The sequence below is a fragment of the Mixophyes fleayi genome, chromosome 5 (genome assembly GCF_038048845.1).
Source record: "Mixophyes fleayi isolate aMixFle1 chromosome 5, aMixFle1.hap1, whole genome shotgun sequence".
NCBI lineage: Eukaryota > Metazoa > Chordata > Amphibia > Anura > Limnodynastidae > Mixophyes > Mixophyes fleayi.
In genome coordinates, this window is record NC_134406.1 from 206727006 (window position 1) to 206745293 (window position 18288).

The window sequence follows — 18288 nt, forward strand, 5'->3', positions numbered from 1 at the left end:
GTATGGACGGTACTTCAGATTTGTTAAGACGATTGTATGGCCAGCTAGTTTTTTATGATAGCTGTCTGCCCATGGTTCCTTGCCTTTTAGGTAAGAATAAGTTGCCGTATGACAGAAAACTCAGCTTGGTGTAAGCACGAAGAAGGTCCTTGCTGTCTAGCTACATCCTACTTGAGCACCATCTCTCCCGTTATGTCAAGTATAAGTTCAGTTTTGAAAGACTATTATCTCCTATCTATAATTTTTTCAACAGAGCATTCAGTTTGACTATTTTATTTTTTGCCTAAAGTGTCCTTCCAATCCTCTCCCTCTTGGCTACAGTGCAGTCCAGTAATCTAAGGCCTGATATCTCATACCCATGGCACTTTACTAGCAATTTTAGCACTAATGAAGCACATGTAAATGACCATGACACTAGACACTGGTGTTTGATAATGTTTGCAGTAGCATTAGGCTTTGTGTTACGGTTTTCAGAAAGCATCTGTCACGAGCCGGGTGATTGGGCAGCGCGCCCGACGTCCCAGGTGCCGCCATCTTGGATCCGTGTATAGTAAAACCTCTCCCATTGGTTGACTGTTTTGGCGCTTAGTTTAAAAGGCACATCCTCAGTACCTCCGGTGCCTGTTCTTTAAGTCACCTTCTGGTGATAGACGTGGCTCCCCTGTGTGTCCTGTTTGATACCATTGTCTACAGAGCTGACGCTCCACCTACTGTATTCATACACCGTTGTCTGCAGAGCTGACGCTCCTCCTGCTGTATTCTTACACCGTTGTCTGCAGAGCTGACGCTCCACCTGCTGTATTCGTATACTATTGTCAGCAGAGCTGACCCTCTACAGTTGTTCTAGGTTGATTCTCTCCACTCCATTTCTGTGTGGTAAACGACTAGACTGCAGAGCTTACGCTCCATCTACTGTTCCTATGTGCCTATCTAGCTATCAGCACCGCTGACTACTCCTCCTCCCGTTCCTTCTCATTTAGCCTTCCCAAAGGCTTCCGTTCCGTACTCTTAGTGGGGGCCGCGACCTGCGAGTCAGGTGCAGCTAAGACCATACTGTTTTGCGGCAGTTCCTGGTGAACACCGTCTCCTCGTTAGACTCCGCGCCCTTCTAGAGTAGTGCTAAAACTGTATGAACCCTAGGATTCGCTTCATTAGCTGGATACCTCCTGTGGAACCGTGACAGCATCTTTTTCTGTCCACATATTTTTATAATGCCTAATGCAACACCAAAAGGGTACCTTGCCCTAATATCCTGTAGTACAAGGACTGCACAAGTACATCGTTTTCACTAAAGTCAATGTTGGTAATATAAAACACAATTAATTTGCAGCAACAATAAATATATTGCTCATATAACTTTAATAATAATAAACATATACATGACTCATCTGCTGCAGTATACAATGCCATTCTGGTAAAATTAACGCAATTTTATCAAGAGGCTATCATAGGGCCTGACTGGGACTAAAAATCAGCCCTGGCATTTATAGCACACAGGCCCACGTGTTGTGAGCTCCATGCACTATATTGTTGTGCACTGATTCTGGCGCAGTGTGTGTGTGGGGGTATTTATTTCTCCTAATGACCCTCAGCATTACATTGTTAGCACCCCAATTACATCAATAAATACCATGACAATACATTATTAGTGCCCAAATTACAGCAATAAATAACCCCGCACACACACTCATACTACATCAATCACCCCCACATTACAGCAACCGGCTCACACCTCACATTACAACAACCGGCATGACCCCCCACATTAGTGTCCGGCATGACCCCCCACATTAGTGTCCGGCATGACCCCCCACATTACAGTGTCCGGCATGACCCCCCACATTACAGTGTCCGGCATGACCCCCCACATTACAGCGTCCGGCATCACCCCCCACATTACAGCGTCCGGCATCACCCCCCCACATTACAGCATCCGGCATCACCCCCCCACATTACAGCATCCGGCATCACCCCCCCACATTACAGCATCCGGCATCACCCCCCACATTACAGAAACCGGCATCACCCCCCACATTACAGCAATACCCTCTCCTACTTATTAACAATACTAAGGCCCAAACACACTAGAACATTGCCACCACCACGCCACCCCATACTACAGCAATACCACCAATTATACAGGCGCCACTGTAGGAAACCAATGTTTTGCTTTTTTCAAAGCTCCCACAAGATAGCAACAACAGAATACATACACACATATAGGTAACAGGTACCCTTTTCCCTCAATTAAATAGTAATGGCAGAATTTTCATGAATCATTCCACATGAAATAAAACTCTAACAAATATATCAGAAAAAACATAACTATTGAACGATCATTTGAACCCACACGGCCACATTAAAAGTATTTCCATCTACAGCAAAATGTCAGAGAAAACTATATTTATTTTTTTTTACTAACTTTTTTTTTAGTAACTGGATATGCGTCTTTTTTCTGTTCATTTTAAATAACACAGTATATAAAATTAAGGGGGATATTGGAGGTGGGTGAGAGATAATTGTATGTGATCCATCAGTTTGATTAGATAGGAAACATTTGGATCATTTACCTGGAGACGTCTACCCCCTTGACTCACAGGCAGGGCCGACAAGAGGAATTTTGGACCCCAATACAGCAACTTCTTTGGGCTCCCATCATATTTAACAATGAAAGACCTACCTTTGGCAGAAGTTCATGTTATGCCACACCATAGTGCGCCCAGTTCATATTATGCCACATCGTAGTGCCCCAAGGTCATATTATGCCGTAATAGGTCCCCAAATAACATTATGCCATAGTAGTGCCCACAAATCATTAGTAGTGCCCAGACAAAAACTCATTCACAAATAAAAATTGGTACAGCATATCAGATACTGAGTGTGTGAGTCCCAGGAGCAGCTTAATACACCATTTACAATGCAAACATAAATAGATATATTGACACAATCAGACAAAATTTATGACAAGCAATGTTTTTTCCTCTTAATTAAAAATCTTTGTACAGATAAATATGCAAGAAACATTACAGCGCAATAATGAGCAATGCATAGTGTTTAAACGTCATTGGATACAGAGTAGTGCCCCCAGTTCAAAAAAGGATGGTTAAAAACACACATTGCACACGAGAAAATATTTGAACTTACCTGATTATGGCATCCTGGGTGCGCTGGGCGAGGAGGGATCAGCAGCTGTCAGCTCACACAGGCAGTCGGGAGCAAGAACAGAGGGCAGTGGTCGAAGCGGAAATTTAGCAGTGGGGGTATGGAAAATATAAGTGAATTGTCCCCTCTGTGCATTCCCATTCTTCATTACTACTTGTGTTTTATGATGGCTGTATCCCTGACATTCCCATTCTTAAGATGTCTCTCCCTTTACACTTTCTTTTACTTATGCCGCTGCACCATCTTCTCCACTGTCCCCCTCACTTAACCCCCTGCACCACCTTCTCCCCTGGCTCTCTCACATGTCTTCCTGCACCCCCTACCTCCCTGGCTCTCTCACCCCTCTTCCTGCACCCCCTACCTCCCTGGCTCTCTCACCCCTCTTCCTGCACACCCTTCCCCCCTGGCTCTCACCCCTTCTTCCAGCGCCCCCTACCCCCTGGCTCTCTCACCCCCTCTCCCAGCACTCCCTACCCCCTGGCTCTCTCACCCCTCTGCCAGCACCCCCTAGCTCTCTCACCCCTCTCACAGCACCCCCTTCCCCTTTGGCTCTCTCATCCCCTTTCCCAGCACCCCCTTTGGCTCTCTCATCCCCTTTCCCGGCACCCCCTTCCCCTTTGGCTCTCTCATCCCCTCTCCCGGCACCCCCTTCCCCTTTGGATCTCTCATCCCCTCTCCCAGCAACCCCTTCCCCTTTGGATCTCTCATCCCCTCTCCCAGCAACCCCTTCCCCTTTGGATCTCTCATCCCCTCTCCCAGCAACCCCTTCCCCTTTGGATCTCTCATCCCCTCTCCCAGCAACCCCTTCCCCTTTGGATCTCTCATCCCCTCTCCCAGCAACCCCTTCCCCTTTGGATCACTCATCCCCTCTCCCAGTAACCCCTGGCTCTCTCACCCCCTCTCCCAGCACCCCCTTCCCCTTTGGATCTCTCATCCCCTCTCCCAGCACCCCCTTCCCCTTTGGATCTCTCATCCCCTCTCCCAGCAACCCCTTCCCCTTTGGATCTCTCATCCCCTCTCCCAGCACCCCCTTCCCCTTTGGATCACTCATCCCCTCTCCCTGTAACCCCTGGCTCTCTCACCCCCTCTCCCAGCACCCCCTTCCCCTTTGGATCTCTCATCCCCTCTCCCAGCACCCCCTTCCCCTTTGGATCACTCATCCCCTCTCCCAGTAACCCCTGGCTCTCTCACCCCCTCTCCCAGCACCCCCTTCCCCTTTGGCTTTCACCCCCTCTCGCAGCACCCCCTTCCCCTTTGGCTTTCACCCCCTCTCGCAGCACCCCCTTGCTCTCTCACCCACTCTCCCAGCAGCCCCTAACCCCTGGCTCTCTCACACTGGTGATCCCCAAGCGCAACTCGTGGCCCCCCCGCGTGAAAATCGCAGCACCCCCGTGGCCCCCCCGCGTGAAAATCGCAGCACCCCCGTGGCCCCCCGAGTGAAAATCGCAGCACCCCCGTGGCTCCTCCCCCATGCGAAATTCACAGCACCCACGACCCCCCCCCCCGTGAAAATCGGGGCGCCCTCCCCCCCGAAAATCGCGGCACCCCCGTGACCCCCCCCCCCCCCCCCAGGAAATCGCGGCACCCCCGCAATCCCTATTCAGAAAAAAAAAAATCTGGAAACTGTCCAGATTGCTTGTAAGTGCAACTGGGGATGAAGCGCAACAGAGGTAGCTGGTTCCCGGGGAGGAACCAGCTACCATGAAGACAGGAGGAGTCGGGTCGGCCCTTCTGGCAAGTGCCAGATGGCCAGTCCGGCCCTGGGCTATCATAGATAACAATTTATTTCCTTTGAGATGCATACACAAACAGAGGTTGCAATAAAAAGTAAGTGCTACACAGAAATGTAGAGTTTTACATACATATGTCAACAATATCATAAAACTTTAGAAAGCCAAATGAATACAAATAGAGAAACAAAACAGTGCATTTTAACAATTGCATTATTAATAACATTATAGCAGTACTGAAATAAACACACTGCCCCTGATTCATCTTCTGACATTAGTCCCATTGAATGCCGTATTTTGCGTGAAATTGCTCTTCCCATGCTCAGAAACTTTGCGCTAGTGAATGCAGTTGTATCTAATTCATGTCCAAACGCAAATGACACGACTGCCTATGACTTGAAGGGTGGAAAGGGGACAAGAAGGGGAAGACGCAATAGGCAGTGTACAGTACAGGCATGCTGAGGTCGAGCGTATGCACATTCATCTAATTCAAGTTCTGGGCATCACATAGGTATGTGCTTTTTAGCTTTCTTGAGAACAGTTTGTATTCGAATACGGGAGTACATGCGTGCAAGTTACGTCCGTTTTTATTCATACGCAAGTTGCGTTCAGATTGCGTTAGAAGATGAATCAGTCCTACTGCCAGTGGGAAAGAATAGGATCATAAAGGACATACACAACAGAAAGAACTACATTCATATAATCAGCATACTTAACTGATCACCAAACTCCAGATTCTGTGTCAAATTTGTCCACACATAATGTATTTTAAACTGTATCGGGCAATTTGGTCTAAATTATCTAAACTGGTTAACAAGATTGCAACTGTGTTGCCAGTTTACAAATATGCTGATTCAGTATATTTAGCAAGAACTCTGTACACGACTAACTGCAAAATACTGACTGTTTTTTCATGTAGCACACAAATATCAACTTTAAATTTCAGTGTACAAATAATTATCAAGTATTTGTGTGCTACATGAAAAAATAGGCAGTATTTAACTTCTGTGCAAAACAGAATACTAATTTGCACCCCTTGCATTGTAACATGGGTTTTGTCCAGGAGACTTAAATAAGAAGTTTCTCAAGTTAAGATCCTTAATAAATCAGGCCCAAGGTTATCAAAATCCCATAACAACCAAATCATTTGAACTGCCACTGAAATATAGTTATAAGACAAGACAATTATTGTCACTCGGGCAGGACGTTGGTATGCCTCAATACAGTCACATTTATTAATAATTGCCCTACTTCCAAATAATGTTTTGGACGCCTTAGTATGATCATTTGTGGGCATGATACTGCCCAGCTAAGAGTGTTTAGTAAAGGTACTTGCAAAATGAAAAAAAAAAGCACTCAACAGAAGGTAGGATGTATCGAAGTATAAAACATGTCAAAGGTAAAGTAAAAATTTAAAGATTACAAAATACAGAACAAAAAACATACAAATCCCGCAGTTATCAACATTAGATGATTTATGCTGATCCAACCACTTCCACCAGTATTTATTTGTTTATCACTACAGACACTTGTAGACTATTTTGGAGCAAGATGAATATGTTGTATGAATATACACAGATCATCCACAACATTAAAACCACCTACCTAATATTATGTAGGTCTCCCTTCTGCACTAAGATGTTATCAGCACATCCTTTAAGTCCTATAATTTGGGAGGTGGGGCCTCCATGGCTCCCATGGTTCTTTTTCCAGCACATCCCACAGATGCTCTATCGGATTGAGATATTGGGAATTTGGAGGCCAAGTCAGCACCTTGAACTCATTGTCATGTTCCTCAAACTATTCCTGAACCAGTTCTGCCATGTGGCAGGGTACATTATCTTGATGAAAAAGGCTATTGCCATCAGGGAATGCCTTACTTTTTCTGCAACAATGTTTAGATAAGTGGTATGTGTCAAAGTAACATTCCTATGAATGTCAGGACCCAAGGTTCTCCAGCAGAACATTGCCCAGAGCATCACACTGCCTCCGCCAGCTTACCTTCTTCCCATAGAGCATCCTGGTGCCATCTCTTCCCCAGGTAAACTAAACACACGCACCCGGCTGTCCACATGATGTAAAAGAAACCGTGATTCATCAGACCAGGCCACCTTCTTCCATTGCTACCTGGTCCAGTTCTGGTGCTCAAGTGCCCATTGAAGGCACTAGTCCTTGAAAAAGCTTGGCGAAATGAGGGTTGGCGGTATGCTGGATGCAATACTATTAGACAAGAAGAATCTATCCAATTAATGTGCAGCAATCAATAGGGAATTTCCTCTCTCCCATTTACTCCTAGAACAGTGCAATAAGGGATTATATAGTACCCCTATGCAGTGGAGCTAGATGGAGGGCTTTATTATATGCCCATACAATTGAGGATATTAATGACAGCTGTATATCAGTATAGGATATATGTCAGCTAGCTTCTGCCACACGTATATATCAAGATTTAAGATAGCGATTGAGCAGTCTAGTCTCATACCCCTTCCTTATCTGAAGCAACATATAGAGAATACATTCTTGTCTTTTTGATTACATAGAAGTATAGTAGCAATGCATCCAGTGTTTTAACACATATTATCTCACTTTATTCACCAGTAATTGAATATTTCGCTAATGTTAACAATATTTTAATATTATCAATAAAAGTTACATTTTAACTATTTTTGATGTTCTATCAATTATCTTTAGGGAATTTAGTGCACCATATGAAAGAACTTCTAGTCTATCCTTTCTATTTATCTTCAAGTTACTGGTAGCACTCCTCACGGTATCTAGCAGAGGATTCTGAGATTAATGTATAAATGAGAGTTTTTCCCCAATCAGTGCGATAGAATATATTTCTTCTTCTCACTTTTCTATTATAGCCAGAATTAACTTCTCAGCAATTTGTGCTACAGCAGCTCTTCTGTGGGTTTGGATCATATGGGCTGGCCTTCGCTCCCCACGTGCATCAATGAGCCTTGGGCGCACAGCAACCAGTTCACTGGTTGTCCTTCTTTGGACCACTTTTGGTAGGTACTAACCATTGCATAGCCGTAACACCCCCACAAGACCTGCTGTTTTGGAGATGCTCTGACCCAGTTGTCTAGTGAACACAATTTGGCCTTTGTCAAAATCGCTCAGATCCATGATGCCTAATATATCCCACCCCTTGACAGGTGCCATTATAACGAGATAGTGTCCCTTGTCAGTAGTCTTATTGTTGTGGCTGATCGTGTATAAGGTGTACCTGCCTATACAAACTTGCTATGTTAGGTCTGAGAAAAGATAAGGTAAACTACCTTTTCCAAAGGTGGACATTTAATTTAAATAATCTAAAATACTAGTTGCCGGAGAGAATAAATAAAAATGCATATATATTAAATAAAACTGCCTGATTAAGAGATTTATGAAACAGAAATCCGCATACCTTTTGTCAATAATTCTGACATGGAAGGGGTTAGACAACTAGTTTTGGGTGTAGGGAGCTTTGTAGTTCTCACGGACCCAGAGCTGTTGGAGTTGAAAGATTAAAATTTGTAATATATTAGATTTAAAAAAACAAACTATTGAGTATAAAAGTTTGCAACCTGTTTCACATTCAGAATCCGGTAGGTAAAAAAAAATAAGTACTGGATGGAAGGACAATAAATATAAAAATAAATTCAGTACTTAATCCAAGAATACTTTCCTTTTTTTTTTTTTTTGTTTTTTTTTTTTGTTTAAATGTAGCTCAACACAAGAGTAGCAAAATAAATCCTTAAGTGTGTTCAATATCCATTCTATATTGTTGTTATAGTTCAATGTATTTTGCTATGGTTAAAAAGCTAGTGGTTGATACAGCTTCTGATAACTGAAAAACCGCAGAGAGTGCTGAAAGCAACCGCAGAGAAGAAACAGGGCTACAATGTATCTTGGATGCTCTTGACGGTGTATACAGGCTAATGCTGTTGCCATGGTAACTAAAGGAAGGCAAGCAGGCTCATTGTATGAGTGTAACATTATCTGCAGCATTGAAAATGAGCACTCTAAGCTGAACAGACCATGGACGTTTAGGTTCGTGAAACACTACAGAATTCCTCACCCTTTTTGGAAATTTACATTGTACTGACAAAATAATTTACTTAAAATATGCATACATATAAACCTGCTTTCCCTGCAGATTCTGGCTGGAAATTTAAGTATAATAAATACTACTAATACTTCTACAATAATAAAAAATATTATTAGGATTATTTAAGGCTATCAGTCACAATAGTTGAAGTTATGAATGCGGTTTGCCAATTTTGCTTCTAGTTAATTGGTTTGGAATATATCTTAAAATAATGATTTGCATTCAAAATATTTTCAATGTAGAACATTTCAATAACAATTATTGCAAATGTATGAATTCATAAGTAGATAGATGAATGGATAAGCACAGCACTCAACAGTTCGCCTAAAACTAAGAATGAACTGTATTAATTATATATGTCTGCCAGCAGAACATAGTAAAATGGTAATTTGCCTCTCTGCACTTTCTGTGACTATGTTCTACTTGTACCCAATGCAGTCTCAGCAAAAGGGGCAAAACTAAATAGAAATAGAAGCAAGTGGTGTAAGGTGTGTGTTTTTAGGGAAGAGATTATACTAAATGTGGGAAATAGCTCAATCATTTTTTTGAGTAGTGTATACCAATTTTATGATATTTAATGGTCTATTTATTAAGTGGCGAAGAGCCAAAATGGCAGCATAAATTCCCCTCAAAGGGCTCTTTCACATCTTTTTGCTATTTAAGTAAGGGTTATCACTGGAGAAATCGCTGATTAATGGAGAATACTGCTGTCCCTATAGACGTCTATGAGGACAGCAGCAATTGTCAATTCATTAAGCATTGGTTTTCACAGCACAGTAACGCCATGGCGTTACCTGTCTTTTATAATAGGACCCAAATGAAGCCACTCCTCTCTTGCTTGATTCCTTACCCGTGTACGTGCTAGGCATTGGCTGCGCAGAGAACAAAGTGCCACACACACGGATGGATGACAAAGCTGCGATTCAGAAAATTTACACTTTTGGCAACTGAACTGATAATCCTGGAGGTTCACATACTTTTTTCAACAGAAATTTAATGTTGGATCATTTTAATCAATGCATGAAAAAGTATAACCTTTTGCTTGTTCTCATATCTATTTTTATGAGTTAGATAAACATCCAAACACATTTAAAGTCCCATTAATGCAGAAATTGAGGGTTTACAAACTTTCTAGCCCCCCTGCCAGATCTAAATAACATTTTAAATTTGCACTCCATTCCCCTGCAGAGAAATATGGATTTCTCAAGGTACAAAATTGCTCATTCCTCATCAGGATACAAATAAATAAAATACAATGGCATGAAACAGAAGTAATTTAAGTATGAACATGAATGCCAATGGTGACATTGGAAACAATGAGTTTTAATATCGCCGCCATTTACATGCATAGTACTAGCATTAAAAACCATTGTAAAAGCAGTGGGTGTGACGTCTGACATAAGCAATGTGATATACAGGGACCACTGCTTCCACAGCCATTTTGTTTTTATTGTGTTTTATGTTCAGGGCTCACATAATTTATAATTGAGTGATTAACAGGACATGGATCAGCGCAGTGTCATAAGTAATTTGATTTTTCAATTACTAATCTAAGGAATAATCTGTTAAATCTCCTGAAAATCATAATTAGATATTTATAAAGATAAGTAACTGAAGTGTATGTGGAATAGCACTTGAGCAATGCATATTGGGTTTTGTTTCAGCTTACCAGAATACATGTCATGAAATACAAATTCTGCTGTTTTACTTGTCGCCTGCATCTTACCCTATCTCCTGTCAGTAGGGCAATGTGTTTGATTTTCAGAAGATTATTGCATATGTATGAGTGTATATATGTGTGTGTGTGTATGTGTGTATATATATATATGTGTATATATATATATATATATATGTGTGTATATATATATATATATATATATATATATATATATATAATATATATATATATATATATATATATATATAATGTATGTATGTTAACCCGTGCATGATACTCATGCATTCTGGTCAAATCAAGCTACTTAAGGTGTTAAAAAGGTTCTTGTCATGCATTTGGGCCATAGCCCAGGCCTCAACCACCAACCACTCCCCACTGTCACCCCCGGCAACCACCAACCACTCCCAACTGTCACTTCTCCTTCAAGAAATATATATATATATATATATTTTTAAAATCTTTATAAACACTTTTAACAATTAACAAATTAAAAACATCTTAGTATACCAAATTTCAGCCCTTTCTGAATTTTTTTTCCCACACACACTAAGAATTTAGTAGGTCAGTGTATAACTCCGCCCAGCAGGTGGCGCTGCAGCTTGGTTTTATTTTTTCCACACACACAGACTAACACACGTCACTAGACATTTATAATATATATATATATATATATAATGTGTAAATCATAATATATTCATATAGTGTATATAAAACATACCTCCCAACATTCCTGTCTGCAGCAGGACGGAGGCGTGACTACATCTCAAAAGGGGTGTGACCACATTTCAAGTGGGGTGTGGCCACACCACCAGAGGGCTGCCTAGCACTGTAAAGAGGTAGGACACCTCTGTTCCCCCAACATTCCCACCCACGTGACAAACATGATCCCGTGTTGAACAGCTGGACAGAGCCCAAAGCTGTCATGTTTGCACTTACAATTGTGTGTACATACAATATAATTATATATACAAAAACATGCATGTATAATAACTTTGTTACCTATGAGTTCTGTGCACTATTGTATAACCATCATAGTGATCAAAGTTGGAAGATATATTCTGTTCACTGCTGCTCTGCATAGAAGTGTACTGCACCTATCACTGTTCTGGTACATGTGGCATTGAAGAGGTGTTTTTAGGAGAGGGGAAGGGGGGAGTGGTCCACCTGCCAGTTGTACGTGCAGCACTGACGGGGTGTTTTTAGGGGGGATGGTGCTGGGCTTGTCCCGTGACTTGTGACAAATTATTTTCCTTCGAGTGCACTTTGTCCCCATTCCCAAACTTAAGAAGTTACGAGGTATGCTGTATGTAGGATTTTTTACTGACCTACAACACAGTTCTACTCCAAAAATAGAATATTGCTGACCGCTACCACTGAGGTGGCAGAGAGGTGTGGCACATGGAGGATGGGAGGGAACAGCATACATGCCCATTATTAATCTCATTAACATGCGTGCATGCTTTATCTCTGCCCTGATCCCTCCTCTGGACCCTGGTAGATGACTGTTTATAAAGAAAGCTATTGAATGGAGGCAAATATTGTGAACGATCACTCTTTCCCCCATATTTGCGTTAGTACATACCACCATTTATACTGTAAAAATATCCACTAATATTTGCTCGCAGTTCTATGGGGTGTGAGCAAAAATGAGGGATATTTCTGTGAAAAAAAATCAGCGTAAGGTGTCTCGCAGCCGATCCCCAGTTTGTCTGTTTGCACATATGTGATGTGTGTTTTGAAAGACAATGGACTTTGCCAGTAATATGCTTAGTGAAAAGAGCTGTGTTTCTTTCTACCCATCTAGCTGTAGAGTTGGCTTGTTGTCCTGCAAATTAGGATTCCATTTATTTTATTTTTTTAAATAAAGTGCATTTTTGTAATCTATTTTTTTTTTAGAAATATTGCATTAAGACCAGATTGACCTATTAAGGCGTCCTGATATTTTATGTATTACAGTGAGAACAATGTAGCTATTCCAGTATTGTTTTCTGTAAAAATTCAATCTTGGATAAGATGTTCATCTTTAACTTGAACATACGGAAGTCTGGTACTCTGTAATTTTTATTTGTACCACTAAAGCTATTTAAAATAATTATTTTAATTAAAAATTGTAAGAAAATAATGTATCTAGGTCACTTATCCCGTAAGATGCAGTGAAATTACTACAATACTTTCAGACAGAATAACTGAGGCTAAGGCATTTCAGCACATTTAGTTAAGTGTTAAATTAAAACCTAATGCTTGTTCTAACTGAACAGAAGCATAAAGATTGCAGATAGAAGCTGGAGACTGTAAACAGGGCTGCATTGTGTCTTGGATGCTTCTGACACTGTACACAGGCCAATGCTGGTTGTTATGGCAACTAGAGGAAGGATAGCGGTCACAAAGCCTGACAATAAGTTGGTCACACACGCTGTGATATCACAGCCTGTATTGGGCAGTTGGCCGAATACTGCAGCACGTGTGACCCCAATATGATAAAAATGCCAAATAGTATATTATTGAAATCTATAAGATCATTATTTGGATTGGAGACGCTGTAGTAAAGCTGAAAGTTGTTGGGCCTGAGAGCTGAATGGTCAGCTACTCATGAAAGATCAAGTGTGTGTGTGTGTATTTATAAGTTGAGCATGGGGTGCAAATTTTGAGTCCACTCTATTGGACAGTTGCTGCCGTTACCATTGTATTTATTTATTTATTTTTTTCATAAAACCGACCTAATTTCCATGAAATGATGTGCTAATTTACAATACCACCCTTTTTACTTTTTATTTGTGATGGGCTGCTAAACGTTTACATCCTATGAACACCCAAATAAATTATGTCCACCACCTTCCCTTTCACATGTCTGCAGAGAACAATATAATGCTTTGTTGGTGGACGGTCAACTTTTTTAATGTTTTGATTCCATTTGCTAATTTCTTAACAATTTATCTTTGTCTTATATTCTTTTTTTCTACAGGAGCTGGAGTAACTCAATAGGCAATCTGAGGTCGGCATGATTGCCACTGGGGGTCTGTTGAGGATCTCTGCACGGAAACAAGATCCTCTCAGACCCAAAAGCCAAGCTCCAAAACGCAAGCGGAAAGCAAAAAGAAAGCGCAAGAATGATGTGGTGGTAGTAAAAGGCAAACTTAAACTTTGCTCTATCTCTGGATTAATTGCTCTATTTGGAATATTGGTACTTTTAGTTGGAATTGCCATGGCTGTTATGGGATATTGGCCAAAAAGTCACTCAGTTCATCATGGAGGCCTAGGGACAAATAAAGCCAAATTTTCATCAGGTGATACAAACGTAATCAGTGCAAATAAAAACCGTTCCCGGAGCCATCACAGTAGTCAAGGAGCTAATCAGAATGCCTTCAAAGAAAGCGACACAAACTTAACAAGAGGTCTTCAGCAAAAAACCTCTGGTTTCTTTGCAGGTCTGTTTTCTGGATACTTGCACTCAGATAATCTTAAGGTTTTTGGTCCTCTAATAATGGGTATTGGAATATTTCTATTTATTTGTTCAAATGCGGTTCTTCATGAAAACAGAGACAAGAAAACTAAGATAATCAATCTGAGGGATCTCTACTCTACAGTGATAGATGTTCATGGCATGAAATGTAAAGATGGAGCACCTTTAAATGGTTTTGTAAATTATGTGCAATCTCGGAGCATGGATGTAAAAGGTGGAGACGCTTTTGGGGCTGCAATGCTGGCCAAGAGCTCATGGCATTCTGCTCTTGGTGGTGCAATTACTTTCTCTCCACCAAATCTAAAGGAAACAAGGACGTCTTCTCCTAAGGTGTATCGTCATGCAACAGAGAAAACAAACATGAATGAGGCAATATATAGTATTTACAGGGAGAGGTCAAACTCTGCTTTACCATTTGATAGAATTTCAGGGAGAGATGGGGAAAATTATTCCCTCTCAGGATCGCCTGACCTTAGATGGGGTAGGAGTAGTGCATGTTCCATTGTTGGTCCATCCCTCAGTGCATTTACACTACCAATTGTTAAGTTAGATAGTGGTCTCTTGGAGAAGAAAGAAGAACATTGGGAAGGGGGAAAAAGTGCCAAAGAAGTATCCAAGGGAGAGATTGAATTAAGTTTGACCAATTTTAGCCATGCAGACTTAAATTGGGAAATTCCCAAAACTCATAGAAAAGTACCTTTAAGGCGCCAGAGCACAAGCTGTCTGCCTGACTACAGGAGACCTATGTCTCCTGGGCCTCTGTCAGACTTAGGTAGCCAGTCACTAAGTAGCACAGACTTAGACTGTAGCCTTTTGGTGAGAGCTTCTCCATTTGGCAAAACAAAACCTGCTGTTCTTGTGGATTCTCTTACAACAGCACCATTGATAAGAAGAGATTCCCAGAGCTCAGGTTCTGACCAATCAAGCAATAAGGGCTACATTCATCTTGAGGAGGCAGGAACCTCCTTTGAGTCTATAGACACCTCAGCCAATAAAACCCAAGACTGTGAGGAAACCAAGGCTATAGAACTACAAATTCCCTTGGAAGATACCAGCACAGAACAACATGTAGTACATCTCCAGAGACAGTACACTAATAAAGAAAAACTGTTGATGCTCTCCAGGTCTCACGCTAAGTCTGACGATGATGATCTAGATAGCACAAGTATTTAAGGCACAAATTAAATTATAGCAAAAATCCACCCTAAGATTTGTCCTTGCAATGTTGCGGAATATGTTGTATTACAGGGATCTTGCCAATATCCAAAGATCTGCAGTGTCAACAGTTTCCATATGTATTGATAACCATCACAAACACCTGATTGTATGTATGATTTAATCCAAACTGTATTAATAAACGGTGAACTAGCCCGTCTGTCAATATAAAATCAAATAGATTATTTTGAAAATAACTGTGCACTTCATTTTGAGCTAAACTAGATGTTTTCCCTGCTGATGGCATGTCAGTAATTGCTTGGTTATGGCAATTTAGTTTGACTTACTCAAATGCTAAGGCAGCAAGTCTGCTTATATACCGGATAAACTGAATTATTTTATTTTTGGAGAAACTATTTTAGAGGTTTTATCATTACTTTGACAGCATATTCAGATACATTTTAAAGACTGACAAAGGAAAAAAGATTTGATTTTCTCTTGTTGGACTGTTAGAGTTTTATTTTAGAATAATTTGAATCTTCTGTAATACACTGTTCTATTGGGTGTTATGGATAGTAAATGACTGATAGCATTAATAATAAAAACTTTACAAGAAATGTTTACATTCAACTATATCACTTGCACCAAAATGTACTTTTCTTAGCTTTTTGGGTTTATTTTTTTAACCTCTTGCAGTATTTTATTAATAGCATGCAAACAACCTTGCTTAAAAACAAGCAGACTTAAAATGCAGAGTATATAGTAATTTAGAAAAAAATTTGCTAGCTACCATAGAAGTTAATTTCTCTAAATGGAAATTAATTGAATTGCATGATAAAATGTATTTTTGCTACATTTCATATTTATTCATTGTAGATTTGCATCACTGGCCCATTTGTCAGAATGTCTGCCTTTTGATGTTTTCTATTATCAAGATTCTTTATAATAACAATGATAACAACAAAACAAATATAAATAAATCATTTTAATGCAAAAATGTACAAAAGTGTTGTTAGAGTGAACGACCGTTTTTATGTTTAAACTTTTATCTTATAACCTCCTCAGCATGTGGATTATATTTTATAATGTTTAATTGGTAACTAGGTGTGCCAGGTTTTCTGAAAAAAATATTGTCCATTTCATCTCTGTTATACGTCTGACTGATTAACAACATTGTCACTGAGTACCAATAATACTGACCAGGTGACAATTCTGTTTGCAACTAATGTCATTTTAGATCAATGAGAAAAGCCATTTTACTAATTTTTATTTTTCTAATGTATTTTATTGGGAGGAGCCTTATTGAGCATGAACTTATGTATTAGAGTATTATTAATATACTTATATATTGTGTGATTTTCTTCCATATATCGATAATATATGTGTATGCGCAATATCCGCTAAAAAATGTACATGAGAATATACACTATATAATCCATTGGTAGAGATGTGGATATAATAGTGTTTTAAAAATGTAGGTCAAAGGGACTGCATTGCAGGTTCACTAACCACAAGCATTAAAATTTTGTACTATAAAGTACTCCTTAAAAGGCACAAATTTTGTTTGTTAAGGTCTACAGTATAAGGTTGCTCTTTTGTATGAATTTATATTTATTATATGTCTCAATCTTTTACTAAATACTTCATTATTAAGCATTAAAATGTGTGCCAAAAAGTTTCAAAATTAGATACTATATGTATGTCAACATGCATCTGGCCAATATGATTTTAAATTTAACGGAAATAGAAGCTCTGATTTTTACTTTATTAGTATAGTTTATGTTGTGTTGGTGCCTTACTGCAAGTCCATCATACATTTCCCCTTTTCTCCATTGACCCATAGCCCCTAGATACAAAGCCGGCCACAGGTGGACTGATCCTGTCTCTTGACATGAGTGGGTGGCAGGATTAATTTGGCACATATGTATGTGATCTAGCTATTGGCTTCTTCCAGAGATACTAGTTATTAGTATGGTCAGAAAATTATCACATTCACAGGCCAATGCGGTAATCTGTAGTCATCTTCCAACTGCACTTACAAATATGCCTGATCGTGGTTCATGATAGGATCATTGTTGGGCATCAGTGTTTTTTTTGATCCATGCACATGGCAATATCAGGCCAATTCAGTATTGCTGTGTCTTTGGCCAGCATAAGCCTTTTACCCAAAACCCCAATTGAAGGAAATAGTGGACAGTATTGAGTTTGAAAATTTCAAACACGTATCTTAAACAAGAGCAATATATTATTCAGGTATATTTCCATTTGGCATCTCACATTATATACAGTAAGTTCCAATGCTCAAGTTTATAAACTCTCATTGCTCACTTTTCGTTGCCCAATTTACATAAAAATGGGCAGATTGTCCAATGAAATTTTTTTTAAATAGCCTTACAATGATCTTCACTAATGTGTCCGAGCTAGTGTCATTAAGTCAGTATCACATTAGCAGACAATATTAGTGATGCCAGGTAAGAAATGTTAAACAAGTGGAAGATTGTGATATGCCTGCTAAGTGATGCAAATTGTGATGTAAGTGCACATTTGTTTTAGCTTTTCTACTTAAACATTTTGACTTTTTTGTATGTATTTATTTGTATATGTTAATTTTGGGTGTAAGATAAACACTAAGCTATGTCACGACTACAGAACAAGTTGTAAAACACTCATATAGGCTCTGGCACTATTGTCACTGTATAATTTTCTGAGGATAGCCTTATGATGGCTTATGGTTTTCTGTTGTTTTTCCTAGGATGTTATGTTAATATATACGGACTATTACCACAAACATGTTGAACATTGTGCCTTAGAAAAACAGAACATTTACAGTATTTTATCAATCTGTTGGACATTATTGTCTACAGATACTATGCACATTATTGTCTACAGATACTATGCATTTAGTATCTGAAACTGTTATAATAATCTAATCATATAATAAAATACATATTGATTCAAATGCAGATGTCACTAATTACAAAACACAACTACACCTACAGATCGTAGA

At 39.8% G+C, this 18288-nt stretch overlaps 1 protein-coding gene across 3 annotated transcripts in view; it reads left to right on the plus strand.

Annotated features, from left to right (window-relative positions):
- TMEM200C (transmembrane protein 200C) overlaps positions 1–15501 on the plus strand; it is a 31084-nt gene extending 15583 nt beyond the window's left edge. For all 3 annotated transcript variants that reach the window (XM_075213330.1, XM_075213332.1, XM_075213331.1), the window contains exon 2: positions 13629–15501. In XM_075213330.1, coding sequence (XP_075069431.1) covers positions 13665–15299 — 1635 coding nt within the window. In that variant the 5' untranslated portion in view covers positions 13629–13664 and the 3' untranslated portion in view covers positions 15300–15501. The remainder of the gene's footprint in view (positions 1–13628) is intronic.
- The last annotated feature ends 2787 nt before the right edge of the window (positions 15502–18288 follow it).